General features: G+C 35.7%; 2 protein-coding genes across 7 annotated transcripts in view; one reads left to right on the top strand and one right to left on the bottom strand.

Annotated features, from left to right (window-relative positions):
* Positions 1–25,707, bottom strand: part of LOC100115618 (Kruppel-like protein 1) — a 343,702-nt gene that overhangs the window by 206,725 nt on the left and 111,270 nt on the right. Inside the window, exon 1 of one of the 5 annotated variants that reach the window (XM_031926017.1) lies at positions 11,447–11,547. The exons of the other annotated variants lie outside the window; for them this stretch is intronic. The gene's annotated coding sequence lies outside the window, so the exon portion shown is untranslated. Of the gene's footprint in view, positions 1–11,446; positions 11,548–25,707 lie in introns of those variants that run through there. 5 annotated transcript variants of the gene reach the window in all.
* LOC103317005 (glutamate receptor ionotropic, kainate 2) overlaps positions 1–25,707 on the top strand; it is a 661,640-nt gene that overhangs the window by 605,636 nt on the left and 30,297 nt on the right. For both annotated transcript variants that reach the window (XM_031926014.2, XM_031926013.2), the window contains one exon: positions 25,343–25,608. In XM_031926014.2, the coding sequence (XP_031781874.1) occupies positions 25,343–25,608 (266 nt within the window). The remainder of the gene's footprint in view (positions 1–25,342; positions 25,609–25,707) is intronic.

The following is a 25,707-nucleotide window of genomic DNA, read 5'->3' as shown; positions in this document are numbered from 1 at the left end:
TTTTCCTTGGTGTTTTATTATCACGCAAACAGTTTCGGCGCGACAATCTGTGCGAAGTACTGATCTCCCTCGTATGGGAGAGTAAGCTATCATCCGCATAATCACACAACGTTACTTCGTTAGTTCGGTAAATTTATTACTACCCTAACAAAACTGGGGGCTCGTCCGGGATCTTTATAGCTTTTGTCGAGCGTAACTGTTTGGTTCTTCACGTATTAAATTCTGTGTGATTGAGTGAAAGAGTCATAAACTAAAATTTATATAAGTGCGCGCACATAAATAAAAAAAAAAGAAAATTAAAAAATCAGAGATCGCGAGTGCGCAAATAGAAGAAGAAATTACTCTCAAAGGAATGCACGAGAATTGACATTAGGAAAGATTTAAAACATAAGGAAATTTGAGACGCGCGCGAGATAAAGACGTTGTGACGTCAAACCGAGTGCATATCGGGTGGCACGCATGGAACTATTAAAATAATTTTCAGAGTGGATCCTATTTAATGAATTGTCGAGTTTTCTTGGGAAAAGGGGAAATAAGAAAATACAACACACGCTAGGCGGGTCACTATCACAACAATTCGGTAGAAGATTTAATTTTTAAATAAATTTAAAATTCACATTTTCGTCGCAATAATCAATACAATATTAATTCCTATTTTCACATCAATTTTCTTTACAAAATTAAAGCACAGGCAGTTTGACGTATCCTGCCGGACATTGGGTAGTGCCAAAATTACTCCTTTTATACACACAGACACGTTTACATTGTAGACACTTAACATACCAGGCATACACACAAAAGTTCAAATTCATTTATTTACTTAATACACGATATACAATTATTTAATGCATACACATCAAAATCATTTCACTCGAGACACCAACATTTGATTAAATTTTGAGTAATCACGCACAACTGATTTAATATTTCAAATACAAAATTCAAAATCACATTTCACATTTTCTTTTTAGAATTTTTTGTTGTCACTTTAACACTCTGCAATAAATCACACTCATTACACTGCACAAGTTTCTTTTGCGCGAATACACTTAGTTGATAAGCACAGGAGTGGGCCCGTTAGGATCTTGCTCGTGCTCCAAAAATACCCAAAACACCCAAAATCTGGTCGACAAGTAGCACTAGTGTGCACTGGCAAGTGATCGCCAGAAGTCGAACCAGGGCCTGGACGAGGCTACTGCGTAGAGTGTAGAACTCTGGGTTCCACAAAGAAGAAAATCTGATTTTCTGCACTCGAAACAGCCAAATTTGGTAATAAGACGCCAACTGGATCCCTACAAATTGATAAGCATTAGGTTTACGTACATTTATCTCCCAAATTATAAATAAAGTTACATTTGCCTACAAACCTGAAGTACGCCCAAATTTACATATACAGGAGCCCATTGCGCGTGCACTACAAGCATACGTTTGTGCAAAAACACAAAGAATTAATAAACAGATCATAGGAAATATTATTAAAACGAGGTGTGACTATTTTCAGTTGAAAAAGTTAAAATCATTCAATCAAAGGCGGATGCAAGCATGAGAGTCAGTTCTGTGATTTAATTTAAGCAAAGTATTTCCGGTCAAATTCACAAAAATTGATTATTTCAAACAAATTAAAGCAGAAGCTAGGGGTTTAGACTTAAATGCACCTTTCTCGTTGGAAAACTAGTAATTAATAACCGTAGTTATTAACAAAAAGCGACAATTGACCTCGAAAAGCGACAATTTCCCATAGAATTAGTACACAAAAGAATTGATCACAAACTGTATTTTGTGGAAAACATAAAGAGCAAAATATAAAGTGTATAAACAACAAAGCTTATATGATTTTTAATAGCTATTACAAATTTATTAAAATTTAAAGTGTAGAAACACGGGTTTAGCAAAGTTAACGTGATTTTGACAATTATTTTTTTTTTGCATTATTGAGAATAACTTAAGGTCACTATTGTTAAACACGTAAATTGAACGCCAAACTATAAATTATTGTTAAATCATAGAATAAACACACGGTTTAAAGCACATAAGAGACGGTTCGACTCACAGTTTTGGTTCGTTTTCTTTGAATAAAAGTGAACAATTAACAAGCCAGAATGCGCAACCTATTGAAAGCACTGTATAAATTACAAGTAATTAAACAGTGAGAGAAAAAGTGGTAGAGTATCTGGTTGCACAAACATACGATGTCATACAAAGTCAGCATTGTCCTCCTTGATCTTGAAACTGTTTAAGAACAGTAAAACCACTGCTGACTGCATGGAAAGCTGAAAAGGAAAGACAAACAATTTTACACAAAGCAACAGTTCTTGAGTTACTCGAGTAACGGCATTATAAAATTAGAGTGTGCCTCCGCGGCCGATATCGCGTACGCGAAATGTAATTTAGCGTGCGCGAAAACTTTGTAACGTGTGCGAAATCAACTAACAAATTTTCCGGGAAAATTTCGCGTGCGCTACTAATCAACCTTTCGCGTGCGCTAAATTTGTCGCGCACGCTAGAAAAATCAACCTTTCGCGTACGCTAGATCTTTCGCGCACGCTAGATATAAACTTTTCGGGCACGTTAGTATTTTTAAGAGCAATTCTTTCGCGTACGTTAAAGTGCTCCAAATTTTCTTATAAGAAGCAAACGGAGTACTTATACATAGAGACGTTCCATTCATCCTTCATAAGTCACTCCTGTTGCTTCTTTTATATATAGGAAATGTAGAACACTTTAGCGTACGCGAAAGAATTGCTCAAAAAAAAAAAGTTCATTTATACCACTAACCTCAAAATGCAAACTTTAATTGCAATTTTCGGCTCCCGTGGTACTATTCTAGCGTACGCGAAAAGTTGATTTTCTAGCGTGCGCGACAGATTTAGCGCACGCGAAAGGTTGATTAGTAGCGTACGCGAAAAATTTTCCGGAAAATTGTCTGTGGTTTTCGCGTACGCTAAAATTTTCTCGCGTACGCTACATTTTTTTTCGCGTACGCGATATCGGCCGCGGAGACACACTCATAAAATTATAAAAGAAAACTGGGGACTATCCTGGGCCACGAGTTTTCACCTTTTCAGGAACGCGGCAATAGCACACTCACACCTTCATTGAAATAGTACGAAATAGCACGCACAGGTTGTAAATTGTAAAACTTTGTCAACAATTTATCGCGAGATACACGGCATACGACACGACGCGAGGCATACAGCTGACGCAAGCAAACTTGACTAGGGAGTTTAACTCTAGTGTGAAGTCGGGCGCGAAGTGGTGCCACACCCAACCGAGTAACCAGGCTCGAGAGCGAATGGACGCCATCTTGAGAGTGGCCGAGCGCGCGCGCGGAATTTAAATTTGAAACTGTACATTGAAGCATTTCGGGAGTATGCACGGACGATGAATAATTAATCAAATTGTTAAAAATCATTAACATTTAAATTCGAGGATTATTAACACTATAAAAACACGTTCATCCGAATTTTGTTTTTTTTTTTTGACAATACGCAAAATTTTAAAACAGATTGAAACTATAATTCGTTGACAAACTTATAAATACAATTGATCGTCTGCGCGAATACAAAAATTAACTTTGCATCTACTATTAATTATTAACAAATTAATTTCGAAACCGAACTTTGAAAATTTAGTTTTTTTCTCTCCACAAGATTAATAATTGTTTATTTTTCGTGGTTTAACAAGTCAACCAAAGCATTTTAAAATTTTTTTTTTGGATATTTGCTTAGCCTGACTTTCTATATTTTTCCCTTTTGTTTCAAAAAAAAAAGAAAGAAAAGGTCCACAATTTAATGACTCTTGGTGGACAGACCCACTAATTTAGGCACGTATATGCTAAACTGATCAATCATTGTTCTTATCATTAATCATTGTAATTATTACCCACAATTTTGAATGAAATTAGGGGAGTCCCTACATTTTTTTTGGGGTTTGCCATAAAGTTTTCATAATTTAATTTAGTTAATCCACGCGATACCCATATTATGATTTTTCTCCCATAATCGTTGTTTGCGACAAGAGATATACAAGCAGAGCATGGAAATGAAGCAATAAATAAGAATAATAAAGAAGATTCAAGAACATTTTGTATCAAGAGTATCATAGATTATTAAACAGTTTTAAGAATATTTAGAAGAATAGACAATTTATTTAAATTATAGAAGACAAGTGATATATTCAACATGCCTGACGAAAACGGTGCGGGTGATCAAACGGCTGCTGGATTAGCCACTACAATGGCTAATAGTTTTGCGCTCATGAATTGCATAAGAGGCATACCAAATTTCGATGGAAGGCACACCAAGCTAAGAGACTACATTCAAGATTTAAAGAATGCAAATGAATTAGTCACTAACGACATCAGACCACAGTTTATGCGGAACGTGTTGCAAAGAATAACCGGACCAGCAAAGAAGAGTCTCAATAACAAGACTATAACAACAGTAGAAGAATTAATCAAACATTTAAAACAAAGATTTGGTCCAGGGAGGGACTTCAGCTATTATAACACACGCATACAAACGCTAAGGATGAGACAAGGTGACACAGTAGGAGATTTTTATGACGAATTGAATGTGCTATTGAGCAGCGCCAAGAATGCTCTAAAAGAGGAGAAAGGAGAAGAAAACATTGATAAAATGATGGAACCATTGGAAATGTTAGCGTTTGACATATACATAAAAGGATTGCCGGCAAATTTATCCGAACGAGTTGACATAATTAGACCTAAAAACCTGCAAGAAGCATACGAAGAAGCTGTACGATTAGAATCAAGAATGGAGGCGAGAATCATACCAGATTCAAGGCCACGAATAACTCGAAACTATTATAATGGACAAAATTCTTATAATAATGGATATGGAAATGAAGGTGGATATAATAATAGAGGACATGAGGGGTATAGAAGCCAGAATAAATACGACGAACGAAATCATAAAGAACAAAACTATGTTGGTTATGTAAATGAGCAAGAAGACTACGTGGGGTACGTGAATCAACCCGAACAAAGCGAACGTTCAAATAACTATGGAAGAAATAATTATTATCAAAACAACTACAATCGTAACAGTTATCAAAGAGGCAATAGTAACTACAATAATTATGGCAGAGGAGGATATCAGCGGGGATATAACAACAGTAATCGACAAGGAGGAAGCAACTGTCCCTCATGGAATAGAAACAATGGTCAAGGAAATCAAAGGTAAATCTTCAATCACGAGAATGGACGTCACGAAGATTATCAGCCCAGTGGTCCAGATAGACGAGAGAACTATAATAATTATCCAAATAATTGGAGAGGCGGTAACGGAAGAAACTACCAACAAAATGAAAACGAAAGAGAGAATTTAAATTCTCAAGAGGCTCGTCATGGAGAAAGAATGACGAGCCAGGCACGAAACCAGAGCCAGAGACAACAGCAGGATCCAGATTAACACAAATACCAACAACAGATGCAGAACTACAATCAAGGAAAGCAGAATCCAATTCAGAACAGCTAGAACAACTACGGACCACAGAGAGCACCGGTAATGACGATCCTGACAAAACAGCCCGAGTTTCAAGAATGTGTTCAGCCAACTGCACGGGACCTGAAGAGTTTAATTGGGAAAATAATGAACCAACAGCAGTGAAAATAAGAGTGCCAGAAGGGACCACCAAACCATGGATGACATTCATGATAGACAATGGAGCAACGGTGAATTTAGTTAAATTAGGCTTCATAGACGACAATATGCCAATAAATATGCAAGATGTACGATGGCTTGGAGGGATTACTGCAGAGACAGTACCAACTCTAGGATCTGTTTATCTACTCATCAAGAATATTTCAGTGAAATTTCACATAGTTAGAGACGACTTTCCAACACCACACGATGGATTATTAGGAAGAAATTACTTAAAGAAGGAAGAAGCTGTCAACTCTTACAACAACAACGCTCTGATGGTGAGCGGATACGTAATGCATCCAATGCCATTCTTGGGGCGAGAAAAGGAATACAGAGAGCAAAGAAAAAGAGCACACAACCCTTACAAATCGCGTGACAAGATTGTAGGTCGTATTATAGAGGATTATTTAGACAGATTTCTATTGGCTGGAGACAAGGTACCATGCACAGACATGATTCAGCATAACATACATTTAGAGAACGATATACCAATAAATACGAAACAATACAGGCACCCACCGAAACACAAACAAGTGGTTAGAGAAAGTGTAGAAAAGAAGTTACGAGACCGAATTATCAGAGAGTCAAACTCACCATGCAATTCACCAATATGGATAGTACCGAAGAAGCCTGATATTCACGGAAATCCGAGATGGAGAATGGTAATTGACTTCCGAGAGCTCAACAAAAGGACAATCAGAGATGCTTACCCTCTACCCAACATCGCTGATATAATGGATCAATTGGGAGGAGCCACATACTTTTCCATTTTTGACCTTGCAAGTGGTTTCCAACAAATACCAATGGCCCCAGAAGATTGTTACAAGACGGTCTTCACCACAATAAACGGACATTATGAATATACCAGAATGCCGGAAGGATTGAAAAATGCAACGGCTACATTCCAACGACTAATGGAGAAGGTACTCAGAGGTTTGCAGAACATAGAAATGCTAGTTTACTTAGAAGATATAATAGTATATAGTAAAGATCTTCAGGAACATGAACAAAGAATTAGAAACTTGATGGAGAGACTCAGATATGCGAAACTAGTATTACAACCAGATAAAATAGAGTTCTTTAGAAGAGAAGTCCGATTCCTAGGACACATTATAAGCGCTAAGGGCATAGAGCCAAACCCAGAAAAGGTAGTAGCCATAGCAGAACTTGCCACACCTAAAAATGCGAAAAATGTGAGAGAAGTACTCGGCATGTTTGGGTACTACAGAAAATACATAGAAAACTTTGCAAAAATCGCGAAGCCACTCAATGACCTATTAAAGAAAAATGTGAAATTTGAAGGACGGAAGAGTGTGAAAACAGTTATCAGCAACTAAAAGAATGTTTGATGAAAGAACCAATCTTGCAATTTCCGGACTTCGACAAAGAATTTACACTAACTACGGATGCTTCTGATTACGCCATCGGTGCCGTACTCAGTCAAGAAAAAGACGGTTTTGATCACCGGGTACAGTATTTATCGAGAGCGCTTAACAAAGCCGAAAGAAATTACTCGACTACAGAAAAGGAATGTCTCGCTGTATTATATGCTTTACACCAATTTAGACCATATTTATTATGCAGAAAGTTCACACTGGTGAGCGATCATGGACCACTGAACTGGATGCATAGCAGAAAAGATCCAGGACAGAGACTAATGAGATGGATGTTCAGATTCACTGGATACGAATATACCTTCAAATATAAACCAGGCAAATTAAATAAAAACGCTGATGCGCTATCACGAAACCCACCAGAAATGACTGAAGAAGAAATTAATAAGAATCTACCTACTATTAAGGTGATGGTCATAGAAGAAAAACAAAAGAAACAAGAAAAATCATCAGCAAGTGCCACGACATCATCCAAGGCAACAATACAGCCACGGAGCAGAATACAATCATCAGGTGACATAACAAATAAACCCAGAGGAAGAGGAACCCCCCGCACGCAAACACAAAGTCCAGTGGGGCAGTATATCAAACAAGGCGCAATATCAAAAGTACCGAAGACGGCTGTATTAGAAAGAAAAACAAAGATAGAAAAGCCAGCAGAGACCGAAGCATCAACATCCAAAGCTACTACTGTAAAACAGAGAAAAGTTCCCGAAAGTTCGACCGATGCAGATTCGGATAAATCGATGACAGTTAACCCATCTAGAAGATCATGGCTATCATCCACAGCCAATGAAGACAGTGATTTGGATAAATCTCCAATACCTGACCCCAGGTATAGCGGATTACGACAAGAAGAGTCAGAAACAACAGAAGGAGAAACACAAGACGAAGAGGTGTTTTCCTCAGGTGAAAGCCAAGACAAGACCATAAGCAACATCGCCATAGAAGTAAGTGCAGTAGAAACATCCCGGACGAGCCCCCAGTTTTGTTAGGGTAGTAATAAATTTACCGAACTAACAAAGTAACGTTGTGTGATTATGCGGATGATAGCTTACTCTCCCATACGGGGGAGATCAGTACTTCGCACTGATTGTCGCGCCAAAACTGTTTGCGTGATAATAAAACACCAAGAAAAATTAAATTATTAACGAGAACGACTTACTTGTGTTTGTTGACGGGGATGACCCAAAGGTTGACGATTAAAACTCTCAAATCAAACAATCTTTTAGACTCAATTATTTCAGAAATTCCATTATTTGTTTCTGGAGACTTCAAATAACTTTCAAATAGAATAAGACACAATTTCGGTAAATGATGTTCAAGACGGAAACACAATTAAGATTAAACTCCAAATTAAAAACTCAGAAATATAACTATAGAATCGAACTCTTGAATAGCGTCCTTACTCTTGGATCGCACACACAGGAATAAAAAATCGGGGGAGGCGAAGCTTGAAGAAAGCGTCATGGCTTTCTCCCACGCAGGGTCTTTACTTCTCCTTCGCACTTCAGTTTAGCCGCGCTCTCTTTCTTACTCATTAGGCCTTATGGGCCTAAGTACGGTCAACGGCTAAACTGCAGCGTCGACTGTGCACGCGCGCTTTCAGCCGAGGGAGGAGAAGTTTGTTTTGGTTTAGGGTTACTTCTTGCGCTCGTTAAGCATCGAAGTTTTTGGATTTTTCCTGCTGTCTTTGTTTCATTTAATTTAATATTTCTGAATATTCATCCAGTAACTTCGTCACTTAACGAGCTTCGTGAAGCTGGAATTATTATGTGATAATTTAGTATAAAAATGAGCATTGATGTGTTTGGACGTCGATTGGTCCACGCAGACGCATCTCGTGGACCTCCTCGACTAGGATTTAAGCTGACTAGTGACGGTAATTTTGATTTAGAGAATCGAAAACTGTGTAATGTCGCCGATGCTAAAGAGCAAGATGATGCTGTAAATCTTAAGTCTGTGAAAAAGTTGATCAAACAAAGAGGTGACAAAATTGTTGAAGATTTCCAAGCTGTTGAGAGTGTGTTAAATAATAAAGTTATGAATATTAAGTATGAATTTGTTAAGATCAATAATACGCTATCAGATTTGCAAGAAAAATTATAAATTATAGATTCTGCAGTAAATAATCTTATAAATTTGCATGAAAGCAGGACTAGTGGAGGAACTTCATAAACTTGCTAGACATTATTATCCACGTCGCTCTTTTCTCGTTAAAGATATCGACGAAACTTGACAGGCAGATCTTGTTGAAATGATTCCGTATGCAAAGTAAAACAAAGGTTTTAAGTACCTGCTCACTGTCATTGACGTATTTTCAAAGTATGCTTAGACTGCTCCAGTAAAACAAAAAACTGGAAAATATGTAGCTCAAGCTATTAAATCGATACTTTTGAAAAAAAAAACAAGTACCTAAGAATTTACAAACAAACCGTGGAAAATAATTTTACAATGAAGATTTTTATGAACTAATGAAAAGTTATAAAATTCATCTATACTCCACTTATAGTAATCTGAAAGCATCAATTTGTTAACGTTTCAATCGCACTCTAAAAGGCAAGATGTGGAAGTTATTTAGCCGTGACACATACAAATGGGTGGACATTTTATAAGATTTAACTTTGCAGTATAATAATAATCGACATAGAACAATAGGAATGAGACCTGCAGAAGTGAATAGAGGCGATGGTTATTTATAATAATATTTGGTAATCGTTTATTAATTTTTACTTGAAATTTTAAAATATTCAAAATATTTTGAATATCATTTGAAATCTAATCAAAATCAGTAAGCGTTTCAGATTTATTATAAATTTTCCTATTTAGCTCTATCTTGTCATATAACTGTTTAATTTTTTGTTCTTGTAACTCTTGTAACATTGATTCATGTAAATTTAGTAAACATTCATCGTATTATTGCTCAAATTTTACATATTCGTCTAAAGTTTTTAATCGAAATTTGATTGTTTATCATCTTCATTCGCTTCAATTATAATTATATTTAAATGAGGTTCCATCTTTATAAAATTCTGTAACGAAAATAATAATTTAACTATATAACAATAGTAATAATAAGCATTAAAAAATAAAATATAAAAAGAACACACATACGTGCACACACCCACACATACATCGCATAAGTCATTCTTCGGCATCGCTCGCTTTTAACAATCTAATTAATTTATGCGCAGGCCTAGTATATTCGCCACGATTAATAAGTCGCGAATTCCCGTTGCTGAAAGTTGCCTCGCGAACCGTGCGCAAAGTCGACTCAATAGCCTGAGTAAAACGTTCCATCGGGTCGCCCGCTGGTGCTCCGAAATTCGTTATATTAAGCACTCTCGGCCGCGTTTTATCGCGAAAAGCACTCTCATTCTGCGGCGAGCCCGCTGGCTGCTGAACATGCGTAAAATTAATATTACTCGGACGCGCAGTACTACTAAACAAACCTCTTTCTCCTGCAGTCGGCAGAGGCATGTTGTAGTTCCACCTTGACTCCGTTGATGACACCGACCTGTTGTCCTCCGCGCCTCGGTCACCATCATCCCAATCACCGTTGCCCTGCCGCCTGTCAATTTCTTCGTCGACGGGCGGTAGAACCCGGATGACGGGTGATAGCGGCCTCGAAGTTGGTCCTTGATTCTGCGCGATGTCCCGTGCCGGTAGCTTTGATAAAATACTTCTTTTAAAAACCTCATAACGTGTGAAAAAGTTTTACTTAGGTCACTTGTATCATAATATACTATTGTATATGTGTTCGATGCCGTTTCCCTTCTTCAAGTTTACACGGTTTCTTTGGAGGCATAGGGCAAATGCCAGGGATTATGTACTTTTGAATTGATTATGTGCTTAGTGTTCAATTGTACTGGCAGCACATATTTGATTTAGTGTGCAGTGTGATGTGTGGTACAAAATTACGGAGATTTTGTACGAGGGGGAGAATTGTTCCGGACGTAATCAAGGGCTACTAGGGATAAGAGCAGTGCGACGAATTTATTTTTATTAATATTTATTTTGCCTAAGTATTAGTTTAGAGACTAATAGACTACCACGACCCCCTCTAGGAGTTTTACTCCGCGGATTTTGAGGGTCACTCTCAGTGCGGAGAGGCTAAAGGGCCGATCTGTGACTGTCAGGCTAGAGAGTCGAGTGGTGGGAGGCGTTCGCGCGTGTATATGACTACGCTTATAGCTATAGATATAGAGGAGCGCGCGCACTGCTTCGAGTCCCTTCGGTAGTAAGTTCCTTTTAAGTTTGCGTTTTAATTATTATTTTTTGCGTAGTCTATTTTCTCGTTTTTGTATTAGATTTATAGTTTATTTCAATATATGTTATAATTTCAAATTATTTGTTTGAGCCTTATTTATTGACCTTTTTACTTACTTGACTTTATTAACTTTATTCCTGAACATAATGCGATAATTTTTCTTTTTTTTTCACATCAATATTTTCTGAAGCTTTCCTTTTGTTTGCATATCAATACTATTCCTAAATAGAAAATATTTAACGTATATAAAACGTATTCATGTAAAATACATATATATCAATTCACAAGGATTTTTACTTTAATATGTTTTCTAAGATGTCTATTATAGTTATCTGTTCTATAAAACTTTTTTCCACAATGTATACATATTTTATTTTTATTTTGATGCAAAAATAAATGACGCTTCAAATTATAATATCTTATAAAACATTTTGTACATTTTACACAAAAAAAATTTCTTATACGTGTGTGCTCATTTGAATGTCTTGCAAAATTGTACTTATTTTTAATATCTGAATGACAAAGTGTACATTTTTGATTTGATTTTATATGCTTTTCACTTAAATGTTTTCTTAAGAAACCATCATTTTAAAATAGTTGTAAAAAGATAGATAATTCTTTTCCGTCAATAATTATTATATTCTGTTTCAGATATATTGTTTAATATTTTTATTTTTTGATAGGTTTTGTATATCTACGATTAGGACATTTGTTTTTATCTTTTTCTATAGTATTCAAGATATTCTTCATCATCTTATTCATTTTAACTATTGAAGCAACGTCATCCGATTGTTGTCCCATAATGTTACGAATTTCTGTAAATTATTATAAAATTAAATATAGAAGAACATGGACAAATTCAGTCATACTCAAATTTCGAATCAACATTACTATCGTTCCTATTTTTAAAGATCACTTATGCACTGGAAAACCGGGAAATCTTAAAGAATTTAAATATTCTATGGGATACTTGTACTCTGCATTTACATTAGTTTGATCTACGTCTTTATGTCTAGCATAATCAATACTATAGTATATAATACTTTCACTATCAATTTTTTTTTAATTTTCTCGTTGATTTTATAAATATCTTCATTATGTGGTGATAAAATGATTTTATTTGACAAGTCATCATTTACTAATACATTAAAACCATAATTTTTTTTACAAATGTCATTACTTTTCCATGTATCGGGGATTTTGAAATCATCCATTTCTCCATTACCAATTTTCAATAAAAAAAATCATCATTTTCATATCTCATTTTTTTTTCAATCTTAATACTTTAAAATTTATCCATAAATTTGAATTTTTAATAGATTCTTGTATAACATTGAATTTCGTGTCTAACTATAATTTATAACAGGAAGAGTTTGTCTAAAATCTCAGCCTAGAATTACCAAATTACCCGCAAAAGGAATGTTTTCTAATTTACAACAATCACGTCTGGTATCATCAACAATTTCCAAAGCTTTTTTAGGAATCATAGAAGCTTCATCCCAAATTATAATTTCTCATTCTCTAATTTTTTTTATCAGATGGATGTTTTAAACTTGCATTTTTTATGTCTTGTAAAATCAATGGTAATTTAAAAGTATTATGACTTGTCATTCCTCCGGGTAATAAAATTAAAGCGATTCCAGTCCAAGCCATTGACAAAATTTGTTTTCGTTGACTCAAATAATAATAATAAATCAAAGTATTGTATAAAAATGTTTTTCCTGTACCACCAGGTCCATCAATGAATATCTGTTAGAAATAACACGGTGTGGGCACTGACGCTCACACGTACAGCCCTGTGGGGCACGCGCGCGCGCCATCTTCAGCGCTGCTCCTGCAGCGCTAGGACTCATATGTATAGTTCAGCTTTGCCGCTCATCGAGAGCGCACGCACCTAGAGCGTATCTTTGTCCCGTTACGAATAAAGCCTTGGTACTTAAACACGACTCGTTGTCTCGTCATTGTCTTTGCCCTCCTCACTACCTGCATTCCATCAATATCATTTTTTCATTTTCTGGAAATTTAGTTACATAATCAAAAATATATTTTTGATCATTATTGAGTTTTGTATACAGTTCAGTCAATGTTTTTTGTAATCATCTATAGTAGATTCCAATGGTTCGTTTGTTTTGTTTAAGTTCAATACAGGTTCTGGTAGTCCAAAGTCTGAACATTTATAGTTTTCGCCATCTAAAATTTCTTGAATATGTTGTAAAGCTTGCTTTTCTACGTTGTTGACAAAGTCTTCACAACAAAAATTTTTGTATTTTTCCCAAACAGTTTGTGCTAATGGTAATTTGTTCACGATTAGAAACCAAGCAAAAAACAAACGTAATTGCTTTGGTAACACAATTGTACATGCCTCATCAAATATATGAAAAATTTCTTAATCGTTATCAATTAATCCTATGGCTATTGCTGTTTCAGTAAATGTTGAATATGTTTTATTTTCAAAGTTTTTTAAATCATTAAATGACGTTGCACCTTTAACTTTATGTAATATTAACTTGAAGTGAAATAATTCTCGTTCATTTGGAATCACACAGACCAATCTTCCCAAAGTATTTGAATAATTTTTACGTCTTATCCATTTTTTTTTTCGTAAAACTATATAGTTGGTATTTCACAAAACAAAAAATTTCTGACATAACCATCAATCATCAATCACCCCTTGAGGAGAACGGCTCATTCTTGCGTGAGCCGGATCCGTCGAAAGCTGCCGACAAATCACGCATCCACCATTTAGGTACATGATCTAGCCGGGATACCAGTGGCAAGGGAAATCTGCCGGCACTTCAAACTCAACGATCTTATCATCGACAAACCTATCGTCCTCAGAGTCTTAACCTACATCTATAACCTACATACACAAAAAATATAAGTTTCGATATATAATTATAATTCTACTTACACTTACTCGTTCCTCTTCCTCCAAATATCCCCACAAATAAACTGCTCGCTCCGTAATCGCTCCAAAAAATTTGTGTTGTGCTTCGTCGTAAAAAATCTACACTTCTTTTTTGTTTAAATTCATAACCAAGAAAAATTGTGAAGAAAAAAGAAAGAAAATAGAACAAAGAGATAACGATAACCTTTCTTTTTGGAAAGCCGCCGTTGGATTCTTTCGCACATGAGTATACTATAAACATACTCAAGTGTAATGCGATCGACTTCCAACAACGAAGAGGCCTGTAAAAAACGCCGCAGTCGTTAGCTGCGGCTAATTGCCTTTCGTAAATCAATTTCGCATTTCGCGCCAACGAAGGCGTCTAAAAAACCCATCGACTAATCGAGAAAAGAAAGAATGCACAGTCGACCAAACAAATATTTTCCTGTGGTACCAAAAATTGACGCCCTCGCGCGAATTATGCATACACAAGAAGAGCGCAGCTGTTTGAACGACACCCCTGTAAAGCGTACGTCCACTCATTTTTCTCGTATTCACGCTGCCATTGTTTCAGGTATACGCGTCGAGCGCGCGTGTGACGGAAAAATGTGTTTTTGCACTGAAGTTATTGTACGCTTGTTATTCTTGCGAAAGAGAGAAACAGTTTGAAGTTTTGAAGAAAGCCGAAAACTAATCGCAGGACAAGTCATCCTTCTCATTTTCCACGACTCTCTTGTACTTCGTTGTTTGAAGAGGGAAGCGTGTCAACACGCGCGGCTTAAATATCGGCTTTTCTTCGCTTCGTCTCGCACGAAGTCTTTAATAATTATCTACTGATATAACAACTAAACAAAGAGTATCGCGTGAATCTACAAAAAATTGCAGTAGGAAATGACAAACGATCGTCCGTAAACGATATACAAATCAAAATATCGTTTAAAACAGAAGAAAAATTGAGGGGGAAAATTGAGGAGGAAAATTGAGGGAGAAAATTAAGGGGGAGAATTGAGGGGGAGAATTTCTGAACCGGCAGCGGCGGCGGCAGCGAAACTTTTTTTATAATATAGAGAGACTTATATAAATAAACCGAAAATTTGTTTACTATTCTTAGACATAATTACCTTTATTTTGATGGTTTTAGACCTTCTATATACCTCTATAATACCTACGTATAGTAGGGAGTCCATAATTCACGGACCGTAAGATTCCAGAGGAACCAAGTACCGTAAGATTCCAAAGCCCAAATGAGCTCAAACTCCAGAATATTGTTTAAAAATACATTAGTTATGGTATGAATGATAGGATTTGGTTTAAATTACAGAAACAAAGTTTTATAAGCATATTACTGATTTTTTAATCAAATTTTGATTAATTTTAACATAATTATCATGTAACTTTTTTCTATGAAATTTAAACCAAATCCTATCATTCATACCATAACTAATGTACTTTTAAACAATATTCTGGAGTTTGAGCTCATTTGCCTCATTTGAGCCCTACACTTATCATCTCAAGGATTATCAACACAAGCCAATAGCTGGAGGATTCTACAAGAAAGAACTTATCAAGACTAAATATCCTGATGTCTATCTGATTGAGAAGGTTTTGAAGAAAAGTGGTAATAGAATTTATGTAAAATAGTTAGGTTTTGACAATACTCACAATAGTTGGATAAATAAAAATGAAATGTAAAAACATAAATAAATTTTAATTACTCTAAAATAGCTGTTTATTGTTATTTTATTTTACATTTTCTTCAATTTCATTTTATTATAATTTGAACTCACCCATCTTGCTGTAGTTATAATACCCCTAGGCAAGCGTATCAGTACTCTTCTCTTGAAGGAATTTCTTGTCGTCATAAGGATTGATAGCAATCTTTCTCTTTCTAATGGTCTTAAAGTTTTGATTCAAGCAGTCCAAGATTATTAAATTTAATGGTTTTCTTTGTAACTGAAGCCTTAATACCTTTAATTTTTTTCATACTATCTTGATTATTCACACGAGTACTATACATTTTACTTCTCAATCCAACAAATACAGTGAGAATCGTACCAGTACACTCCTCTTCATGTGTCCAAAAATTTTCTTATTAACGCGCGGCATGTTAAACATATTATCTACAGGATAATCTGATATATTAACATGTGAATATTTCTTTTCATATCTTTATAAAAATTATCACATTTAATAGCATATATGAGACTATCAGTATCAGTATAAAGTAATTTTAAGTTCTTTTTATATACTTTTTGCATATAATTATAATGAAAATCATACATGTGCGTCTTGGAGAGATCTAGAATTGTAAGACCAACATAAATTGGTTTATCTATACATGTATCAGTCGTATTTATTTGTATAGCAACTAAATTTTCACTAAATATTGCACTGCTATGAAAATTTGGTTTTGAAATTTGAGCCTCAACACCATATCTCCCATCATATTTACTCATTAGCTTGACTGGAACACGTTTCCTAACATTTTTTTCAAATTCATTTTTTGCTAATGTTTGCAGACTGCTATTTAAATCTATGTATGACTTAAGTCATTGCGATTGTTTAAATGTCAGAACTCTGTTATACATTCACATGTATAACGTAATTTCTTTTAGGATGAAGTGTAGCTAAAAGTTTTTCTTGCTTAGAACCTGGAGGTTTTGCATGCTCTAGACAGAATGGTAAATCATTATGAGCATTATGTAGTTCGCTAGGATAATCTAAATCAACCTCCAAAATATAACCATGTGAAGTATCTGTTGCAATGGAAAACGAATCAAATTTTTTATAATTTTCAAGCCACTAAAATTCATCAAAGGGGAGATATTGTGAGAGGCTATGTCCATATAAATTATTTGCATCTAAATCAATCAAATACTGATTTTCCTCATTCTCATTATAATTCTCAAACAAGTATTTATGGTTAGCTGCTGCATAACGATTTAAGCACTGACTTAAACCACCTCTGATCCCTTGCTCTACAAACAGTACCATATCAATGGCTGTTAAAAGTTTCAATTTTACACCAGTATGTTTTAGCATTGCATTCCAAGAAAAACCTGGAGTAGTGTTGTAGTGAGCAGGATCAAGACTGTAAACTTTTATACTCTGATCTCAAAAATTTTCAAAAACATCTGCTAACAACAAGACATCAGTTTTCATGTAGAGATCAGAATAATCACCAAGTGTTTGCAAGTTAAATAAATTCCACACATTTTGTGCATGTTTATAATCATGATCTGATATATGTGAATCATTCAGCAGGCTGAAAAAACTTTTTTTTCTGGTAATTTACATTCCTCTAACTTATCCCATAAACTTATATATTCATAGGGTAAAACACCTTTTCTCGTTAAAAGCTCAACTTGTTCTCTGCTGAGATCATTAAACTCTTTATTAACAATTTTGTAATAATCTAGATATGATGCCAATTTTTCGAGTGATAAAGGCATGAATCGACACGAATCTAAAAATATGAATTTGATACTACTATTTTCCACGTGTTTTGTGAATGAAATGTATTTTTGCTTTGTCAGAGGGAGTAGAGCAATCTACCCTGGAAAATAATTCGATACATCAGATATAATAAAGTGTGCATCATATCCACTTAAATTATGAAACACCACTGGTATTATTTTTGAATCTTGATAATTTAAATTACAGCTACTATATGCTGATCCTCGATATTTTCCAGTGAGATGGTAGTGATCGCGCACTTTGTCATTATCATTTAAAGATTTCTTGCAAATATGACACGTTTAGGAATTATAATAATCTGTTATTTCAGCTTGAGATTGAAGTATTGAAGAATTGAGATTGAAGTATTGAAGAAGAAAAAGTATTGAAGAACAAATAAGTAATTAATACAAAAATCCTGTACCTATGTCAGTTTTAAGTACATATTTGTTCTTCAATACTTTTTAACTGTTCTGCAAACCATCTTAAAGGTTCAGGACCTCTATAAAATTCATATTTTGATAATGAGTCATTATATCTACATTTAAGATAGTATCCAAGACTATAAATTTCATGACTTTGTACTGGTCTAGTGTTAGTTTTTTTATCTTGTCTTATTGGTTTGAGTAAACACTCACAGTCCGCATATATTATAAAAGGTAACTTTTCATTATAACGATGATTTTTAAACATTATCATCTTCACTAGGAAGACTTATTCTACAACTATTTAAATTTTTACAATGTTCTTCATGCCTCGTTAAATTATCTTTATTATGAAAATAATTTAAACACTTCTCACATGTCAAAGGTTTTTTCCCTTTCTTGCTTAAATCATTGTTAACTAAACGTGAAAGATGTTTTATGTATACGTAATGTGATTCTGCTACAAACTTCTCATTTTCTCTCGTTAGTAAAAGAAGATTTATATGGTTACTCTTTTTACATGATGTCAAATAAAGAAGTATAATGTTTTTATTTTCTAATCCGAAAACATTTATTGAAATTGTAGTATTTTGCTTCTCAAAATTCGGTATCTTTTTTAATGATACCGGTAACTCAATACTTCTCATGTTTAATGTATGTTCATATTTAATGTAATTGTTTAGTCTATTTAGATGATTTTTGTGGTTTACAGGATGCAAGGCAAATAAAATTGCCCATATGAAGCATTTGTTATCAAAATTTTTAACATTGACGCATGCTTTTCTTTTCTCTATAAATGTCGGTAAAGGTATATAAGAGCTAACAGTACGCATTAGGTTAAATTTATTTATGTTAATCTGTATGGTTTCAATAGAATGTAGTGTCCAACCAGAGTCGCGTTCCTAGAATTCTTCAATATCCGCAAGTAGAGGTTGCGTGACATTAGAATTAAACCATTCAATTAACGATGTAGCAGATAAAATTTCATAATTTTGCGTATTGAAATATTTTTTCTCAATGCATTCTTTTTCTTCCTCTTCTTTTCCTTCTTCTTCTACGCTTTTATTATTATATTTTACACACATTTTCATAAATTTACATGATAAAACAGTATTTACTTTAAAAGTTTTATCATTTGTATTTGTAAGCAATATAGTTTTCATTTTTCGAAAAAAAAAAATATTGCATCATCTTGTAGAAATTTAATCAAATCAATATGTGCTAAATTAGCTATAACAGCAGTCTTCATACGATTATTGAAAGCGTTATCAATATCAATCCATCGCACAGGATCAATGATCTTTTTCTTTTGTACTTGTAATCCACCACCACTTTTTCTTTTAGTCATAATTTCAAATCTTGCTTTGATACTTCTATTTTTGCAGTAGTACATAAAATGCTTTGTTTTTCATGAACTGTAAGCCTCTAATTGCTTAATACTTTACGAAATTTCTTGAGTCATAGAATAAATTGTTTATTCCACCGTGCTATAGTTCTTGAATCAGCTACAGCAGAATGTAACAATTTTTCTGCTTCCCCTAAAAGCTTGGCCAGTTGTATACATTTGGCTACCATATTCTCCATTTTTATGAATACTCTAACAAATAATACATACAAGTTAGTCTATATGTGTGCAAGTATATATATATTTATTTATTTATTTATTTATTTATTTATTTATAGAGAATGAGAGCGAGAGAAAGAAAAGGTTGCGCTTAAAAAAATAATAAGAGCGACCTCTGCTGGGTTTGGATATACGACTATGTAAGGAGGACATTTGTTTTTCTCTCGGAGAAAAAGGTATTAGGGAAAATCTTAAAAAGACCATAGCATGATCTTGTTTATGTGGTCGTCGAAACAGCCTCATCCACAATGTCAGCCGTGTGTCGGAATCCCACCGACTAAACCAATCCCCTCTACGGCCAGGTGAAAAAACACCCAGCCGTAAAAAGGAACGCCCTCTTTGTCTTTATCAACCCTTGGTAAAGGTGCCTAGGTCCGTCTTCCATGCCCTTGAACCCCGCGGTACTACCGTCAAGCAAAGCTTCGCGGGGGGGGGGGGGCGAAAGGCTTCCGCCCGCTTCTGGTTGATGTGGTCGTCATCACTATAGTCATCCTTCATTTTCTGCGTGGCACATACTCACGTACGTACTCAGCCTCTTCGTCTTCTTCTGTCTTCATCATCTTTCCTGACTTTCTTGAAAATGTCTACTGCATAGTTGCTGACTGCGCGCCATCCATCCTCTGAGGTAAACATAGCCGTCATAATTGACTCAAGAGTTACTCTGATCTAAAGATAACTCTCAAGTTCCTCTCGCTTCTGATGATATTAAACGCTTAGAAAATGTTTTATACACAAAAAAGTGGCATAATAAGCATACAAAATTTTTAAATTCAGTTTTTTCATCGCCAAATCATTCCTAAACATTCAAATCGAAATCCCTGCCTTCATACGAAAACTACAGGTGTACAAAGTATCCTCCTTGAATTTGAGCCCAAAAGAACCATTCGTTCACTTGGAATCTTACTGACTGTGAAAAGATTCGCAAATCCTCGCACCGAGTGCCACAATGGGCCAGCAGGGATAATAAAGATTTTAGCACAATAAAGTTAAAGGTAATCATACTTAGTATCACAATAAAAAATTTAAAATAATTTACTTAAATTTTGTAATTTTTACTTATAATTCTTTTTTTCAGGGATTAAAGGTGTTGTGTTAGCCGTTGTTTTCAGTATCACTAAATTCGATGATTACTTGAGAAGGACTAAAGTGCAAGTAAAGAGTGATCACAAAGCACTCATATACATGTTTAGCTGTAGATTTGCAAGTCCGAGAATACGCCGGTGAATTATAGATATTCAAGATTACGATCTCGAATTCAAACACGTAAAGGGTAAGGATAACGTCGTGCCTGATTTATTATCAGGACATCCAGACTATCTAAAAACTGTAAGGAATCAACCAAGCGAGATATTAATATCAGCAATAAAGAAAAGAAAACTTAGCAGAGTTCTGAATAGTAATAGTAATTGACTGAATAGAAATAGTAATTTACACAGTGACTTCAAAAATTTCCAGATATGCCAGAAAGATGATGAGAAAATTCAACAAATAGAAAGAAAGAAGAGGCCGTATCAGTAGCCGATAAGGTTCCAAAAGAGAACGATAAACTGCCAAGTTACACAGAGAAAGACCGATGGGTGTATAAAAAGATTTTTTTAGAAGAAAGAGGAAGATTTCATGCAGATGACTTGAAAAAATACAAGCGCCGTATGGAGATACCCGTAAAATTTATCTAGTCAGGCTAGCAAGAAAAAAAAACCATAACAAATACACAAACAACAAAAGAAAAAGAGGATAAGAAAGGTAAGGGTATAAGCTACAGTCAATGTGCACTTAAAACACTGTACGCGGCTCTAGACAGTATATAGAAGCCACGAAGTCTCTACCTGGCGAGAGCACAAGATGGCAGGGATTTTGGCTCTTATCCCGTAGGTCTGTGTACGCGGTGTAATTCGCCGTTTGCTCGGAGCCATATGACGCTATGCTGGCCTGGAATAGATGGATTAATCAAAGAAGAAACAAAGAAAGGGAGTATGATAATTTATCTTAGTTCTGAAATTCCTTCCTCGCGAATCCTCCACATGAACAAAAAATATTAGTTAAATATTATTTTTATCAAAAAATAGTTTTTCTAATAAACAACATTGATCAACATACGCACTTTTGTTGAGAAATACAATTTCAAATAAATAAGTCTCGAATAGAGTGAGAAAGAGACGAACTCAGAAAAGACAAAGTGCGTGTTTGTTTTGGTCACCAGTCACTGACACCTCACGGTTAGGACATACTCATGTGGAAGTGAAAATTCGACAGGAGCTTTTCGAAAAATCAGGAAGAGCATAAGTTGTCTGCCGACTTTCCTACAAGAAACATCTAATAAAGTATCAAGAAGACGTGCTGGTCCTGGATTTACAGGAATAGAAGATCAAAATACAGGATGAGTTTTTTAAACTATTGGCTGAGGTGGACGAGCTGGTGGGCCCAGAGATTGTCAATGGGTGCATCCTGTTAGGACCGTCAAAGCTGATTCTTTTACCTTAAGATATTTGATATTGAAAAGTCGTTTCTGGGCCATGTATGCATTGAGTTTATATTCACTTCGCTCAATCTCTTTAATCTTTTTTAACAGTTTCAGCAAGTCTTTTACACCCATAGTGTACAGATGGTACTTTTTGTCGATTTTATTCAAGATTTTAATGTACAATGTTTTTATCGTGATTAAGTTCTTTTAGCGAAAGCAGAGCATGGTTTTCTTTCTCAAAAACATGAAACAGCTTTCGCGACTTCAATTATAAAAACGGGAAGTCTTCAAACAGAGTATATTATGAGTTTTTTTCTCAGTTTATACGTTTGCATTATGTTCACTTGTTTTATTTTCGTGTCATTCAAGGTAAAGTTCATATGCATGCTGTTAATTTTTAACGGATTGTTCAAATTCAAGCGTGTTGGTTAAAGAACGTGTAATACTAGTATGTGGGGTTACTTACATCGTGTTGAAAACCCACCCACAGGCTCTCTTGCACAAGCCCCTAGCAGCCCGCGATCCACCTGACAACACTGCACGTGCCGCAGCGCGCCCACCACACTGCTAGTGCCACGCGCGGCCGCTAAGCGGCCACGCTACTAGCGCAAGCTGCCCAAAGCAAAGCAGCATCTACGAGGGCATAAAGGCATCCCCCACCCCGCATCAGACTGCGTCTGAGTGGAAGCACGGAGTCTAGGCTACGCGCACAACCCACTCGTGATGCAATAAATCTGATTTTTGTTTGAGACATAACTACCTCGTGTGATCATTTTTCACCCCCCCCCCCCCCTTTTACGACAAGCAATTCTCAACGCCTTCAAACAGGGCTTCTGAGTGCTCTTGTCACTTACCGAGCAATTAACAGGGATCAGCTGCTGAAAGAACATCGGCCAGCCGACGTCACAACCAAGACGACTTCTCTCCAGGGAGCAACCGCCAGGACGACCCACCGATCAGCCCAACGTCACTCTCCGGAGCAGCAGACACACCATTACCACCTCTAGCAGACTCTTCGGATCCACCACTGCCGTCTTCGAGGAGAGCAACGGAACACTCTCTCCGCTCTACACCGAGCGCTCTCCGTTCTACACCGGGTGCTCTCCGCTCTACACAGAGCGTTTTCCGTTTTACACGGAATACCTGCTGCTTTGCATACGAAGCACTATCTCTGAAGACCCTTCAGAGTCTTCTTTCCCCCCTTCTTCATAACTAGGGGGCCTTCACCGAGCAGTGTCCGCTCTTTAAGCAACGCGGAAGCCACAGCGAGGAGCATCAGCAGGCCTTTCTTGCCTGCCCGCCTACTTCACCCATTTGCTCTGCCTGCCTGGAAATAGGTCCATCTTATCCACTCCGCTCCACATGGAGCCAGCACACGCCAATCGAGCTGGTGTGTGCCGTGACGGACACGCGTACCCTCTCTTTGCCCGATGCAAAGAGGCCTCCCTGGGCAGCGGCGTCCACCAGCCTCGAGCATAATCTCACGCGCACGACCCCCTTTCCCTGCTTTGGGCAGGGAGGATTAATTGGGTTTTGGTTCGGCGCTCTGTCGATCTTACCCTTGCTCCAAGCGCCAACTCCACCCACCCATAGGCCCGCTTATATCAATCGGTTTCGGAGATTTTCTTACGCCAATCTTTGTATGGTGAAATGTAACGCCTGGCTTTGATTCAATGCAGATTCTATCCTGTTGTTTTTGCATCTCAGTCCTTCTCATTCTAATTGGTGTTGTTAGGCATGAGTGTAGATGAAGCTCCGAAGAAGGCTCTGCTCAGTGTTCCTCTCTCCCTTTCCAAGGTCGGTGAATATTCGACATCTATAGTTTTTTAATCGGACTGTTTGCACGATACAAAGCGTAAACCAGGCATCTTTATATTACTCAGCATTTTGGGTTTTTCCAAGCTGGTAGACGTGGTTACGTTTTTGTTTCCACCAGATGTGTGCACTTCTTGTTACCTAGCGCTAATCTAGACTTTATTGGGTAAGGGTAAAAATTTTGAAAAATAAATATTTGAAAGGCAAAAATTACGTATTGAATTATAACGAAAAGTAAAATTTTAAGTCCCAGAATATTCGAAAGGTATAATTTTGAAAACCTAAATTTCGCTTTTGCAATATTTCCACTACAAATATCACCTTTCGCAATATTTAAATTCAACATTTTTGTTTCATAAATTTTTTCATTTCGAAATCTCAGTTTATAAATTTTGAATTTATAATCTTTACCCTTTCAAATTTTTATTTTTTTAAATTTGTACTCTCATCCGACTTTATTCTTTGTCAGACTTGCTGGTGCAGATTTAGTCGTGTTATCTTTAACGCAAAAAACAACCGATTTATCACGTAATTAATCAAATAATCGTTCAAATGATTTATCGAGTGATTTATCGAGTGATTCATCGCGTGACGTTTTGGCGCTATCACTTGAAAAATCACTCGATAATTCACTCATCGAATCTCTGTATTTTAACGTAATTAACAGAAATTACTGGCGCCAATATGGGACAGTGGTCAATCATAAATCAATGCGTAATTTTTTTGTTTCAAATCTTTATTATTTAAAATTTTTACCACCAACTCCTATTAGAAATTGACATTAGGGAAAAAGATTTCAACAAAATTTAAGTTGTATCACTATTGCAATATATATTTTAACTATGCGACGTCAGGAGCGAGGTGAATCGCGCTAGTTAAAAGGCGTATATAACTAGAGCTGGCAATGGAAAAATTTACATGACGCTAAATTGTACGATGCTAAGCAGAAGTTGAACAAATATCAAAGAACTTAGGGTCAGTACTTTGTGCAAAAATAATCACGGGCATCTTTAGGACTCTACGGCAGATAGTACCCATTAAATAAAGCAAAACCTGTCATGAGGATATTCGGGTGGTTGAAACGTTGTCCATCAAAACATTAAAATATTCTGAGGGTTCAAAAAAAAAAAAAAAAACACGTGCGACTTTAAAATTTCAAATCATATAAATTTTAAGAAATTTTAACTTTATATTGCAAGGTGTTAAACAAAATACAATTAAGAAGTAGTGTAGAGTGGAGAGAATAGGGAAGAGATTTTAACCCACGTTTACAAATCTGTGAAAATACATGCTTACTTGATGTATACTATTATGATTCTAATATTACAATTCATATTATTTTAGATTCACCTTATCGAACAATGATAAGTACGGCAATTTTACACCTACAGGAGAAAGGAGAGTTACAACAACTGAAACAAAAATGGTGGAAAGAAATGGGTGGAGGTAAATGCAATGAAGAGACTGATGAACCTACTAATTCTAATGAACTTGGAATGTCTCATGTAGCTGGTGTTTTTATAGTCTTGTCATTCGGATGCGTAATTTCAATTCTAATTGCAATTATAGAATTTGTTTGGAACATACGTAAAATTGTAATCGAAGAAAAGGTAATCAAATAAAATGCATTTCTGTATTTATAATTCGTATTTATGTTATAAGGTTTAAGAAGTCAAGGATATTCACGAGATCAGCCTATAATTGTTGAT

Source organism: Nasonia vitripennis (genome assembly GCF_009193385.2).
Source record: "Nasonia vitripennis strain AsymCx chromosome 3 unlocalized genomic scaffold, Nvit_psr_1.1 chr3_random0007, whole genome shotgun sequence".
Classification (NCBI taxonomy): Eukaryota; Metazoa; Arthropoda; class Insecta; order Hymenoptera; family Pteromalidae; genus Nasonia; species Nasonia vitripennis.
The sequence above is the reverse complement of the archived record's forward strand: the minus strand, read 5'-3'. Positions and strand labels throughout refer to the sequence as shown.